General features: G+C 40.9%; 1 protein-coding gene across 1 annotated transcript in view; it reads right to left on the bottom strand.

Annotated features, from left to right (window-relative positions):
* LOC110501775 (titin) overlaps window positions 1-13,641 on the bottom strand; it is a 175,594-nt gene extending 161,953 nt beyond the window's left edge. Inside the window, exons 1-13 of the mRNA XM_090215073.1 lie at window positions 13,495-13,641; window positions 11,149-11,252; window positions 10,366-10,569; window positions 9,251-9,538; window positions 7,758-7,831; window positions 7,469-7,644; window positions 6,873-7,182; window positions 4,769-4,885; window positions 1,595-1,660; window positions 1,203-1,461; window positions 953-1,064; window positions 353-577; window positions 104-246 (exon numbers count right to left, since the gene is read on the bottom strand). Coding sequence (XP_090071199.1) covers window positions 104-246; window positions 353-577; window positions 953-1,064; window positions 1,203-1,461; window positions 1,595-1,660; window positions 4,769-4,885; window positions 6,873-7,182; window positions 7,469-7,644; window positions 7,758-7,831; window positions 9,251-9,538; window positions 10,366-10,569; window positions 11,149-11,239 — 2,065 coding nt within the window. The 5' untranslated portion in view covers window positions 11,240-11,252; window positions 13,495-13,641. The remainder of the gene's footprint in view (window positions 1-103; window positions 247-352; window positions 578-952; window positions 1,065-1,202; window positions 1,462-1,594; window positions 1,661-4,768; window positions 4,886-6,872; window positions 7,183-7,468; window positions 7,645-7,757; window positions 7,832-9,250; window positions 9,539-10,365; window positions 10,570-11,148; window positions 11,253-13,494) is intronic.
* Between the last annotated feature and the right edge of the window lie 1,098 nt (window positions 13,642-14,739).

Here is a 14,739-nt window from a genome sequence, read left to right as displayed (position 1 = left end):
AGTGCACTACAGTATGTAAGGAACAGAGTGCCATTTAGGATGCATCATATTACTGGATTTGTAGTCCATGTGATTAAACAACATTCTGATTAAAGAGACTGACCTTCCTCCAGCAAACTGGCAGAGGCAGACTCTTCTCCAAGCTGGTTCCTGGCTACGATGGAGTACTCTCCAGCATCATCAGCAAACGTCATGGAGATCTCCAATTTACACACTCCACTCTCCTTATTGTAGTGCACTTTATATCTAATGGATGAATAAGTAATATATTGTAAACAGTACAATCAATTATCAATGCACTCTTACAAATGCATAATAGAGATTCATTGAAAATGTGTCACAAGTAGGCTACCTGTATCCTGTAGTAAGGGGCACTCCAGTCTTCTTCCAGATAATGTTGGGCTTGTGGCTGCCTCCGATCTGGCACTCAAAGACAACTCTTCCGCCCTCCACCAACTTCTGTACAGTTGGCTTCTTAACAAAGAAGGGAGCGACAGCATCTGCAGTATCTACTGGTGATCCTGTGGTGGTGACATTCACCTCCGACATGGTCTCCTCCTTTGCTTCAACAGCAAAGCTAGAAGGACATTGGAAATATACAGTAATTAGGGCAAATGTATCTCAAAAAGTGCCTGAAATAAGATTAGATTTACGATGACCTTACAGTCGAAACATTAAAACGTTGAGCATAAAATAACCTTGAAAATGTGTTATTTTTGAGTGAGGACCCTCTACTAATGAATCTGAAACAGGATTACTCCAACTTCTTTCATCCTCATTAGAAAAACGCAAACAGGGAAGATTCACTATGATCTGCTGGCAATTGATTTCATAATGTATGATGAGCAGCATAGAATGATTATGTTTTCCCTTGTCAACATCTAGCACACAATACATAATTATACCTGCCAAGAGTTTGCAAATGTAGTGGTAGAAAATAGTTGTCACTCACTGTTTCTCTTTAGTTGTAAAGTCAAACATAGTGACAGTTCTCTGCTCTGTCATCGTTTCCTGCTGTGTCATCTCTTGTGTCATCTCTTCCCTGGTCTCAATCTCCTCAGTTACTAGAAGAAAGATGTATACAAGTATTAGCACATTCATAAACCAATACACCCAATTAACCATTTGGCAGTACAGTATTCAACCTCAACAGTAAGTAGTCATTGTAGACAGGAATGTAAAAAACGAAACTGCCTGTTTACCTTTGACAAGCAGGTAGCAGGATGTACTGATGGTTCCAGCCTCGCTAGTAGCAGTGCAAGTGAAGCGACCGCTGTCTTCTACGAAGGCCTCGCGGATGACCAGACGGGCACATTTACTCTCATAAGTGATCTGGAAGTCAATGGAGCTCTCAATTCTGTAGTCCTCTCTGAACCACATGATGCCAGGGGCAGGGTGACCAGTGATCTGACATTCCAGAGTCACAGATTCACCCTCAGTCACAGTCACGTTGTTCAAGCCCTGAAAAAAATATATTTTTAAATATATTACAAAATATTGACAAAGATGACATAGATGAAGTTAGAAATTATGTTTGAATAGACAGCAATAATGTATATATAACCTGAAATAAAGCCACTAGAGAAATACTTACAGCTACAAGAGTAGGTGGCACAACTGGCTCTTCTGCATGGGATGGGACTGCTGCAGTCTCAACAATCTGTTAAAATGCATATAAGTTACAAAAAGTCACAAACAGTACAGTATCTGAACTATGACTTTAGGAGTGGTGAAACACGGGTGAAATGGACGCAAGTTAAGAATTAATCCTAGAAAGAAGAAGAGTTGTGACAACAGGTTGGAAACAGATAAATGAAGAGGAAGAAGAGGAGAGCAAGCTAGGTGTTCTTTATGAAGCAAATGGATTCTGAAACAAAGGGGACGTAGCGTGGCTTCAGCGTTATGGTGAAGAGGAGGTTTACCAATACCAATCAGTGAGGTGAGACTCCACACAGTGTTATTTTAGAGGGCACAACACTCCAGACTACAAACCTTTGTTTCCAAAGTCTTATACATTTGCTCCATTCCCCCTGTAAACCTAGCGCCTATCTCAGTCTGTAACTGATTGTTGAAATCATCTTTTGAGCAACATGTGCAGAGGTAGAGGATAACTCTTTCTGCAGTGTGGCAATAGCAGAACCTGCTACTGAAACCTGACCAAACCAAGGAAAATACCATTATCATCACGAATCAGAACAAAGCATTAAGATATTACCTGCTTTGTTTAGCAATATTAAGGACGATCACTTAAATATATATCACTAAATATAATGGGATGGATAACGATGTACAGTATACGGATGAAGTGAGCATTCGGATAAAAAACAGAAATACCTTATTTACATAAGTATTCAGACCCTTTGCTATGAGACTCAAAATCTATCTCCATTGATCATCCTTGAGATGTTTCTACAACTTGGTGTCCACCTGTGGTAAATTCAACTGATTGGATGTGATTTGGAAAGGCACACACCTGTCTACATGAGGTCCCACAGTTGACAATGCACATCAGAGCAAAAAACAAGCCATGAGGTCAAGGGAACCGCCGTAAAGCTCCAAGAAAAGATTGTAACGAGGCACAGATCTGGGGAAGGTTACTAAAAAATGTCTCCAGCATTGAAAGGTCCCCAAGAACACAGTGGCCTCCATCATTCTTAAATGGAAGAAGTTTGGCACCACCACAACTCTTCCTAGAGCTGGCTGCCCGGCCAAACTGAGCAATCGGGGGAGGGCCTTGGTCAGGGAGGTGACCAAGAACCCGATGGTGACTCTGACAGAGCTCCAGAGTTTCTCTGTGGAGATGAGAGAACCTTCCAGAAGGACAACCATCTCTGCAGCACTCCACTAATCAGGTCTTTATGGTAGAGTGGCCATATGGAAGACTCTCCTTAGTAAAAAGCACATGACAGCCCACTTGGAGTTTGCCAAAAGGTCCCTAAAGACTCTCAGTCCATGAGAAACAAGATTCTCTGTTCTGATGAAACCAAGATTGAACTCTTTAGCCTGAATGCCAAGCGTCACGTCCGGGGGAAACCTGGCACCATCCCTACCGTGATCGTGGTAGTGGCAGCATCATGTTGTGGGGATGTACAGTCGTGGCCAAAAGTTTTGAGAATGACACAAATATTCATTTCCACAAAGTTTGCTGCTTCAGTGTCTTTAGATATTTCTGTCAGATGTTACTATGGAATACTGAAGTATAATTACAAGCATTTCATAAGTGTCAAAGGCTTTTATTGACAATTACAATTACATGAAGTTGATGCAGAGTCAATATTTGCAGTGTTGACCCTTCTTTTTCAAGACCTCTGCAATCCGCCCTGGCATGCTGTCAATTAACTTCTGGACTGATGGCAGCCCATTCTTGCATAATCAATGCTTGGAGTTTGTCAGAATTTGTGGGGTTTTGTTTGTTCACCCGCCTCTTGAGGATTGACCACAAGTTCTCAATGGGATTAAGGTCTGGGGAGTTTCCTAGCCATGGACCCAAAATATTTTATATTTAGTTTTGTTCCCCAAGCCACTTAGTTATCACTTTTGCCTTATGGCAAGGTGCTCCATCATGCTGGAAAAGGCATTGTTCGTCACCAAACTGTTCCTGGATGGTTGCGAGAAGTTGCTCTCTGAGGATATGTTGGTACCATTCTTTATTCATGGATGTGTTCTTAGGCAAAACTGTGAGTGAGCCCACTTCCTTGGCTGAGAAGCAACCCCACACATGAATGGTTTCAGGATGCTTTACTGTTGGCATGACACGGGACTGATGGTAGCGCTCACCTTGTCTTCTCCGGACAAGCTTTTTTCCAGATTCCCCAAACAATAGAAAAAAGGATTCATAAAAGAAAATGACTTTACCCCAGTCCTCAGCAGTCCAATCCCTGTACCTTTTGCAGAATATCAGTCTGTCCCTGATGTTTTTCCTGGAGAGAAGTGGCTTCTTTGCCACTCCAAAAGTCTTCGCCTCACTGTGCGTGCTGACATAATGTCAGCTGGTCCTTTTGTGGCAGGGCTGAAATGCAGTGGAAATGTGTTTTTGGGGATTCAGTTCATTTGCATGGCAAAGAGGGACTTTGAAATTAATTGTAATTAATTTGATCACTTTTCATATCATTCTGGAGTATATGCAAATTGCCATCATACAAACTGAGGCAGCAGACTTTGTGAAAATTAATATTTGTGTCATTCTCAAAACTTTTGGCCACAACTTTATTTCAGAGGCAGGGACTGGGAGACTAGTCAGGATCGAGGGAAAGATGAAGGGAGAAAAGTACAGAAAGATCCTTGATGAAAACCTGCTCCAGAGCGCTCAGGACCAATCGAACATCTCTGTAGAGACCTGAAAATGTAGAGACCCCATCCTACCTGGCAGAGCTTGAGGGGATCTGCAGGGAAGAATGGGAGAAACTCCCCAAATACAGGTGTGCCAAGCATATAGCGTCATACCTAAGAAGACAAGGCTGTAATCGCTGCGAAATGTGTTTCAACAAAGTACTGAGTAAAGGGTTTGAATACTTATGTAAATGTGATATTTCATTTGTTTATTTTGTATAAATTTGCTAAAAATTTCTAAAAACATGTTTTTGCTTTTTCATTATGGGGTATTGTGTGTAGATTGATGATGGGGAAATAAACAATTTAATACATTTTAGAATAAGGCTGTAACGAAACAAAATGTGGAAAAAGTCTAAACTTTCTGAATGCACTGTATACTAACTGAAGCACTACAACAATTGTATACCACTGCTTGCCTGATTTGACCTATGCTTACCTCATAGCTATGGTCAGGTTTAGGAACCATAACTTTTGAAACTGTGAAATGTGGAATTGGGGATGGCGCAGGGGCAGCATCCACGTGGGCGATAGTAGTTTCTGTACTTCTTTGTATCTAAAGTAACCAACAGAGTGTGGATAGAGTGAGGACAATAAACTCAATGCAGAAATTAGAATAACAAGCAGGACATTACATATAATGTTATCGGAGAAAACTTGGCAATAAGCATCTTTTCATAATAAAAAGATAGCAAACCTGGGTTACATGAATACTCTGGTCATCAGCTGTTGTTTGAATTGCCATTGGTGGTATCATTGGTATATGCACAGCCTCAGTTGTCACTGTGACTTGTTGCTCAGTGGTAGACAGCATTGACTGCTGTTTTAAATCAGATTCATAAGTTTCCTCTCCAGCATGACCCCTCTCTCCATGCATTGGCTTCCGAACGCGTGCTTGGTCAACAGCAGCAACAACTGTAGCCTTTGCCTCCGCTTTTTTCCCACCCTCAACCTTTGAGACAACAAGCAGTGAATGTCATCTAGCACATAGATAGCATACACATCATCCATAGCAGCAGTCACTTCAACAGCAAACAGATTCACATTCTGATTACAAACACTCTGGACAAACTCCACACCCCTGTATATAAAACAAGTCTTGATGTGCATTACCTGGTAATAACATGTCATCGTTAAAGCATGGAATTGTGTTAGTTTGAGTAGGTTGTGTAATGTTGAAAATGAATCATGCAGGTGCACAATAGAATTACCAAGGATCTGCTCAACAGACTTGTGTGCCCTCGGACACGTGCTAAACAGATTTGAGACTAAAATTGCCTCTTCTAATCGGTATGTTCAAAATACGTACCTAAATCACTGCCTTAAGTGCAGAGAAAATGGGTTCATGCAGTGACTTCAATTTAAATAGTGCCAACATACTGTGAGCGATTTGGGAAAGTGCTCAGAGAAGTAAACAAAACAATACAGTACGTGCAATCTTTAAGCTTCCTGCCTCTTGGTTGTCATCATACATGTGACAGTGGAGATTTCCATTTCTCTGTGCTGTAGCACAGCGTCATCAGTGCGTGTCTCTATAGCTGATTCAACAGCTATAGAGTCTGGCATGATCTATATTATGAACTGGCCAGGAGCAGGATAGTTATACAGTATATTAGGTGTATAAATAATGATAATATTAATAACACATATCAACATTAGAGGAGAGCTCAACACACCAAAGGGAATGTGAAAAATGAACCATAAGGAATGCTACAAAATCACAGATGGTTGTGAGGTCAAATATGTGGGTACGGGGAAAAGACACCAATTTAACATGGAAAACTGTCTATGTTCATCAGGGATAATGTTATTAAGCGTGAGTGGGGTCTACCGATGTGGGCTGTGGTGACAGAAGAAAGGGAAATAAATAAATAATGGAAGTGAAGGGAAGGACGACAGGGTTGTACTTTTTAATGAATGAACTACCTGTTCCCTTGTTGTGGACATTAACACCACAGTAGAAGAGGTGCTAAAGGTGCTGTGTCTCTGTACCGGGCTGCACCACCGGCACCGGCTCTGGCACCGGCTCTGGAACCGGCTCTGGTGTAAAACCAGCAGACTTGCGGCTGCAAGCTTGGTCCACAGCTGCTACCACAGTAGCTACAGCAATGCTTTTATCATCCACCTCATGCTGTGCCTCCTAGCATACATTAGTACCGTTAGGATCCAATCAAAGTCATTATCAGTTTTATTGATAATAGCTGCATACACATGTCACTATCACCTTATTGATAATAGATGCAATCTTAAATAGCTACAATCATCACATCTCTAGAGGGCTGGATCATTACTTTCTAAATTCAGACAACCCGAGCCTAAGCCATGTTAGATCCAAAAATACATCCATGAAGTCAAATATTCATTGTACAGGATATTTGAACTGATTTAGGCCCGTTTCCTCAAAAAGAAAGCTAATCAGCGAATCAAAGCCGTTCACAATCTTACCTTATGAACGCTCATGCACATACACCAATCAGCCTCAAGATGTCTCTGCCACAGAGAGAGTTGAGAGAGGGGCTCCTATGAAATAGGAATCTCCTTACCTCTCTCACAGCGACACCAGATACAGCGACACCAGTCGTTTGCGATCCATAAGAGCCCTCCCAGTGCTGCTCCATGTGAACCTGGGTGGCAGACATGGAGGCCTGGGCATGGGTGGCAGACATGGAGGCCTGGGCATGGGTGGCACTAGAAGTCCTGCTGCTGGAATAGCTGCTGGAACCTTCCACCAAGTCTCCCTGCTTCCATGGTGGGGGGACATTAGGACCATGGGCTACCTTTTTCCGTGTGGTCAGTGGGGATTTAACTGGTCTGATTGGGGACACAGACAGTCTTGATGAGGGGGATACAGGCCTGTGTTAAACAAAGAGACAGAAAATATCAAAACATTTAAAAATGTGTAGTATTCATATATTACCAAAATTGTGTTTTGTAGTGTTAATAGACAAATAAGTAAGTAATATGTTTAGTATGTAATTACTGTTTCATAAGGTAATTTATTGGGAACCTAAATACCATGTAATTTCTGTATTATAAAATAACCATGGTCTTATTCCCTATGGAGATTGAGGTAAACTAACTGTCTGTGGCATTCAATGAAACACTTTATTTTATGTAGGATTGATATAAAGTGTTTTACCTGACAGGGGCCGGAGTGGGCACCTTGGCACGTCTCACAGGTGATGGTGACTGATGACGTCCGCCTGAGGTTGGCTTTGGAGGCACACGTGGTGGGGTCATGTGTGCTTGGTGGCTCACTACACCACCTTCAACACACATTTGCATGGATGAGGATTCAAAATGAGCCTCCATACTCTGAAAATAAAACAACAGAAAAGGTTAGTGTTTTATCTGAATGATAGATAGCGTCAACAGACAGACAGAGATAAAAATGGCATGTCTATTTATGTCTATTCATGTCTATTTACCCTTGTCTCAACTCTGGTCTGAGAGGAGGCTGACACAACAGTTTTGGACTTCTTGGCAGGCACAGCTTCTCCCCCTAGACAGAAACAAATATAAATATGAATTATCCATCAAATTATTGAACATGATGACAACAAGTTGTAAATCAAATTCAGTTTAGGCTACATGTCAATATGGAATTCACTGCCCACGGGCCCTTTGAGCCTATCACAGTTTCCATTCAGTTTCAGTGAATTGGCTCATTGAAGGCGTACTTAATATATTTACAGTTACTTAACGTTATTTCTGTAGTTATTAATCAAATTGATAGAGTCACTCTGACCCTGAAGGGGTTCCAGATTTGAGTTGTATCAGCTTGAAAAAATAATGGAATACACCCACTAAGCCACACCTCCAAAATCATTTCCCAGTGTGACTTGCCTTTTCGAGTGAATTGTAGAGTTACCACCCATGAGTGTGTTTGTTAGTGACATAATTCATTCATGTTCAGTCCTGCAGCCTTAACAAAATGAGTTAATGGGCACATGTTATAATTATAATAAGTTCTCTATGACAATACATTACATATTTCATGAAGTCTTATTTTGAGACTTAGCTTTACCCTAACACAGGTGCCTTGAAACTCATGAACTACAGGCAACATCAGGCCTGCAAGTAGGGTTGCAAACTTCTGGTAACTTTCCCAAAATGTTCATATTTTCAAAAGAATCCTGGTTGAAGGATTTCCAGGAATTTTCCAACTGGGATTTCTGGAAAACCTGAAAATGTACCTGAATTTCGCAACCCTTCCTGCAAGTCACATTATGCTGGCTTGCAAAGTGATGTGTAATTCCTATTGGAATCCAGCCAGAGTTAGGATATCCAACAGTTGATATTTGTATCATAATGACTGCCAGGGTTAGGAACAGTGTGAGGAGACTACATAAGCCATTTCATATGGAAAAACCATTTCAGTAACAGGTAAAAAAAACAAATGATGGTATTAGTTTAGAAAAATGTATGTGATAAATCTCATGCTACACAAAGAGAAATAAATCACTCAATATACATGCAAATACACAGATATTAAAAACAATTCCAAAAACCTACATTCGGTAGAGCATGCTGGGGAAAAAGTTAACTTAAAAAATAGAGTTGATGTGACTTCTCATTTAGTTTTGAGTCTGTACCACATAAACATTTTAAGTAATAATGACTGAGATCAACTCACTAGAAGTATTTGAGTTAAAAATGCCTTACAGTGTAGGTAGTCACCTCTCTAGGCTAGATTAATTATATTTTCTGTCCAAAAAACAGCAAGGAAATGCACAATTAAATAATTGAAACAGGAATTATCTTGTAACCCAGAGAAGGCTGTTACAATGGCGGATTTTTAAAAGCCCAAAGCACGCTAAAATGTGTCGCAGGCGATATGGTTGGAGCACGGCAAATTTAAGGACAGAACATGTTGCCCATAATCACACACCACAAATCAACTGGATCAACTTTATCTCACCTTGAACCAGTAGTTCAGCAGTGGAGGTAGCCCGTCCACTGCTGTTTGAAGCATTTACAGAGTAAGTTCCAGAATCCTCTGGGAAGGCTTCGGCAATCAACAAACTGTAAAGGTCTCCTTCTTGAACAATCTGAAAGTCAGCAGAGCTCTGTATCTCAGCTCCCTCTCTGTAGAACTTTACCACAGGTGTAGGGATTCCTGCAACACGAACATCCAGTCTCACTTGGCTTCCTTGTCTCACGGTCATACTCTGAAGTCTCTGAATAAAGTTGGGCTGCGTGGTCTCCGCTGTTATAATAAATTAAATGGAAAAATATGTTTTTTAAAATGTGATTTTTTATTTTTTAAGTGGTGGAAGTGAGCAGCACCACAGATGTCCATTGGCTAGGGTAGACGGGGGGCAAATGCAACTGGTGGAGACCAGGGGAAATTGTAACACTATTTGTCTTAATTTTCATTCTGCAATAGATTGTGATCCAAATGGTCCGATAATTACATTTGCTCCCAAGCCCGGGGTCAGTGGTAGCAGTAGACATGGTGGTCAATTATAACACCTACTGTATTGTTTTACTTTAAAGGTGATTGAACATACATTTGCTTTGGGTAAAATAGTAAGTGGCAAACAACAGTTTCCCGATTTCAATATTGGATGTGTAAAATGTAAACAACATGGCAGCTACCACTCTCATCATTGCAAATGAGTGCTGTTAATTGAACAATTCTGTAAAGTAGCGAGCAATGAAGGCCTACAGTACTGGTGGTCAGTCACTTGGACAGGCTGCTTTTAAGAGCTTTATTCATAATGAATACTATGCTATCTTTGGCTGCCCTTCATGTTTGCAGCCATGATTACTCTTAGTATGATGCAAGACATTGTCTAAAACTGCAAGCCAAAGCATTGGCTAGCTAGAACAACCTCAAACAACACCACTGTTTTATCAAGTGGCCCAAGCAAGAGGCCCTGAAAGACCCCTGAGTTTTGCAGAAGATTAGACACAAACGTTCAATGTTTTACCAATGTTTTTAGTGCAGTAACCATTAGTAACCATTAGGAGAAACCACAGTGCATATGTAGGCAAAAAAAATAACATAACACAATACTCTGGTTCTCTCACCTGTAACAAGAAGTTCAGCGGTGCTAGTGGCTTGTCCAGCACCATTGGTGGCTCTCACAGAAAATCTTCCACTGTGTGCGGCTGTCACAGCAGGGATCATCAGAACAGCGCGGCCATCGCTGAACGAGATCTGTGCGCCGGGCAGAGCGGCAGCGGAAAGAACCTGGCCATCACGGAACCAGCTCACCTCAGGAACTGGATTACCTTTAGATCAAGTCAACATTCTAGTCAGCACTGAGCAGAGATGAAGATGGTGATGATTTTGAACAAGCAGTTACAATTCAGAGGAAAGCTGAGGCATTTTCTCTCAGGAGCTACAAAAGGCCTGTAATATCACATAGGGCCGGCTTCCCAGACACAGATTAAGCCTAGTCCAGAACTCAAAAGCATTTTCAATGGTGATTCTCCATTGAAAGAGCTTTTTACTAAAGTCTAGGCTTAATCTGTGTCTGGGAATCCAATCCATTAATAGGGTACTTATTACTTGTTTATAGACTTCTTAAAATGTTTCTGTGAAAAGGCTTTATATCTGCGGTTTTACAACAATGATTCAATCAATGACTGCATCTACAGTACCAGTCAAGAATTTGGACACACCTACTCATTCAAGGGTTTTTCTTCATTTTTATTCATTTCTAATGCCAAGAGTGTGCAAAGGTGTCATCAAGGCAAAGGATGGCTACTTTGAAGAAACTCAAATATAACAATATATTAGGTCCTGTATGTTTGGACATTCAGCTATATTCATGAGGTATAGTTGAAGAACATAAGAGATCTCCTTACCACTAACTTGAGCCTCAAACGTTGCAGCACTACCCTCTAGTGCCACACCGCTTTGCAGAGGCTGTGTAAATGTTGGTGCCTGTGTTGACATTGTGGACGGCACCCTAAGAGATACAACAAAGCACATCACCAAATCACTCACACACCATAAATCTACCTTATTAATCTTTTACAATAATTGAATGGTAAAATCCCTGAACAAAGCAAATCCATGACTAAAAAGCATTGTCAATGGAGATTCTCCATCGAAAGGGCTTTGATTCCAGGACTAGGTTTAATCAGAATAATCTACCTTTCTTTGACATCTTTTACAGTAGTTTTATGGCAAATACATTTGAACTCTACATTTGAACTCAATTCTTAGTTTATGAGAGTGTTCCGTCACTTGTGTCACATCACCAAGCCAATGAAGATGAGTCTACCTTTCTTTGACATCTTTTACATATGCAAATTAAACCTTAACATCAAATGAACCCAGCATGTATTATTAGCCAATGAGTATCTAATGACTTGTGTCATATCCAACACCTGGCTTACTGTCACTTGAGCTATCAGAGGATCCATGAGATCTGGGTGTTAGGCCGAACACCAGGGCCACAGCTCCGTGTGACAGCTCACAGACAAGACAGTAACAACTGGAAGCTAGCTAGCTACCCCTCAGGAGATCTGTGCTTCACACACACACTTAAATAACAGATGGCCAACTGGCCTTACATCACTGTTTAATGATTTCCAGTTAAATTAATGTTGATATATTTCAAGTTAAGGTAATAAATTACAGTGTAACACTTTACATTACAGTGACCTTACTACTGTGCAAGTATTCCTGTAAGTTCAGTGTAACAAGTACTGTAATTACTCAATGTTACATTGTATGTACACTGTATTAAGGGTAAGGCAAGTGTTACTCAATGTAACTAATAGGTGTGTAATAGATTATTTATAACTCAAACTGAACAGAACATATCCCTTGACGTCAGCTGTTAGGCCTACAGTTACACTAGCCCTATACAACACATATGCCTTGACTGGGCCTATGTTTAAGTGCTAAAATGTCTGCCATTGCCGTTCCAGTTCCAGATACAACATAATCCACCAAGTCATCTTTAAATAGCAGCTGGATAACATATCAACATGAGGTTTTGGAATTAAGTATTAATAAACCAGTCATGAATTTAAAGACTGTGTCATCTCCAACAATGTACAAAACACTGCAAATGTAAAGCTTAATATTTTAAGAACTTGTTTAGGACTATAGATAGAACAGCTTAAACTTAGTAGGCCTGGACTTTCAATCCAGTACAGGCCTAGAATCCATCATTTATTGACATACATTATTCAACCCAAAAATATGAGCCATTAAGCACTATAGTATCACATTACCTTTCATCCTTAGATACAACGCACATCAAATATAAGATTCCTTAGGCCTTTACATTTTTTAAATTGAACCTTTATTTAACGAGGCAAGTCAGTTAAGAACACATTCTTATTTACAATGACGCTGGCCCCTATGGGACTCCCAATCACGGCCGGATGTGATGCAGCCTGGATTCAAACCAGGTTCTGCAGTGACATCTCTTGCACTGAGATGCATTATCTTAGATTACTGCACCACTTGGGAGCCTTAATGAAACCCAATATCACAACTTCCATAGAATGGAACATCAATGAAGCTAGCAGAGAACAGTTGATCTTCATCCGGATATACAGAATATCACTTCAGAAAGTATACCTTTGAAAAACTTCACCTCGAGAAATCTCCACAGATCATTAAACAATGGCCTGAGTATATACTGTTCAGAAAGTATACATTGGCGCAACAATTAACTAAGGCATTGCCTTAACAATCAATTATAACCTGCATCATATCGATAATGTATGAAAACTATCCAAAACTGTAAACTTTTGATGAGCCATGTAACACAAATTGGAACGCTCTAAAAATACTCGGTACCAGACTTGATTGACAGTCACCATGTGACACATAACTGGAGGTGCAACTGATAGCCCTGCTGCTGATTCCCTTAAAAAGACATTGCTCCGCAGCTGGGACACCACTCTAACGCTAATACGGGCTATTCTGGGAGCTTCTCAAATCATTTCACCAAATAGAAAAAACCTAGAATTAAAGGCATTAGTTCTTAATAAGGTATGTATTTAAAATAAAACATTCATAATGTTAAATGATTCCCATAATATATTTTGAGACACGTGTCTCCAATTAGGTGGAAATCACCAATTGTCACGTTATACTTTTGGAATTAGTATATACAGATAACACAATATTAATTGACAAGCACTGCATTAGTATAGGTTAAGGTTTAATGAACTACAATGACTTACTTGTATCCACAAGAGTGCCTGGATTTGATTGTGGGAAGCCCAGGAGTTTTATCTCATCAGAAATCTCCTTATCCAGAAATGTTGACAGAAAATCCAATGTGAGAACAGTTTAGCCTCAAAGAACCCCCAAAAAACAAAACCACACAGTGTAGCTGTGTAGTTTTGTTTTTTTCCCTTATGCAATCCCTACACCCGAGGCAAGGCTGGGAATGCTCCAACTGCTCAGAAGTGACAATATGGTTGTGTTACTTTTTATACCCCTGGGCAAATCAGCATCATCAGTGCATCCACTCTCCTTATTGGTCTGCCACTCAGAGGGGCTGATGGGAGATGGGAAGCTATATTATGCAAGCTCACACCTGTCACTCACTTCACTTCACATTGCCCAGGCACTGTTGTCACTGCTTGGGTTCATCTGCCTTTCTTTTGACACAAAACATTTAGCTTTGAATGACTGTCTTATTGAATAAGGACGTGTACGTTTTCCTGTCTTTATATACAAAGATGTATAATAGTCTGTACAGCCTTATTCTAAAATTGATTAAATAAAAAAAATCCTCATCAATCTACTCATAACGACAAAGCAAAAACAGGGTTTAAGATATTTAGAGAGTTTTATGAACACTGCCTTGGTGTCGGAGCTGGGACTCTCCACACAATCTCTGTCCGTTCCCATGTACGCCAGAGCAGTGAACGGACGCTCTATTGGCAGGATCAATCACAGCACCATTTCTATCAATCTGAGAGTGTCAGGGAATCACAGTGAGTCCATGCAGTTCCTGCTCATTGAATCTCCTCATACACCTGTGGTTTTGGGATTGTCATGGCTCCAGAGGCACAACCCCCTGATTGACTGGGCTATCTATGGGTTCTATCCTGGGGTGGAGCCCGTTTTGCCACGCACATTGCCTCTAGGTGGCGCAGCCTGCCCCTGGACATCCTCCCATGTGCTTGGGTAAAGCTTTGGATCTCGCCACCATCCCTGCAGAGTATCAGGGCATCCGGGAGGTTTTCAATAAGGCCTGCATCGTATCTCTTCTTAAACATCGACCCTATGATTGCGCCATTGACCTCTTCCCTGGTACTACACCACCTCAGGGACGGCTCTATTCCCTGTCTGGTCCGGAGACCAAGGCCATGGAGGAGTACATTGAGGGCTTTCTGGCTGCTTGGAGCATTCGTCCTTCATCCTGCCGGCTCAGGGTTCTTCTTTGTGGAGAAGAACAAAACCCTCCGCCCGTGTAT

Source organism: Oncorhynchus mykiss, chromosome 22, assembly GCF_057628025.1.
Source record: "Oncorhynchus mykiss isolate SJ-2025 chromosome 22, ASM5762802v1, whole genome shotgun sequence".
Lineage (NCBI taxonomy): Eukaryota > Metazoa > Chordata > Actinopteri > Salmoniformes > Salmonidae > Oncorhynchus > Oncorhynchus mykiss.
This window is presented reverse-complemented; position numbering and strand designations above follow the sequence as displayed.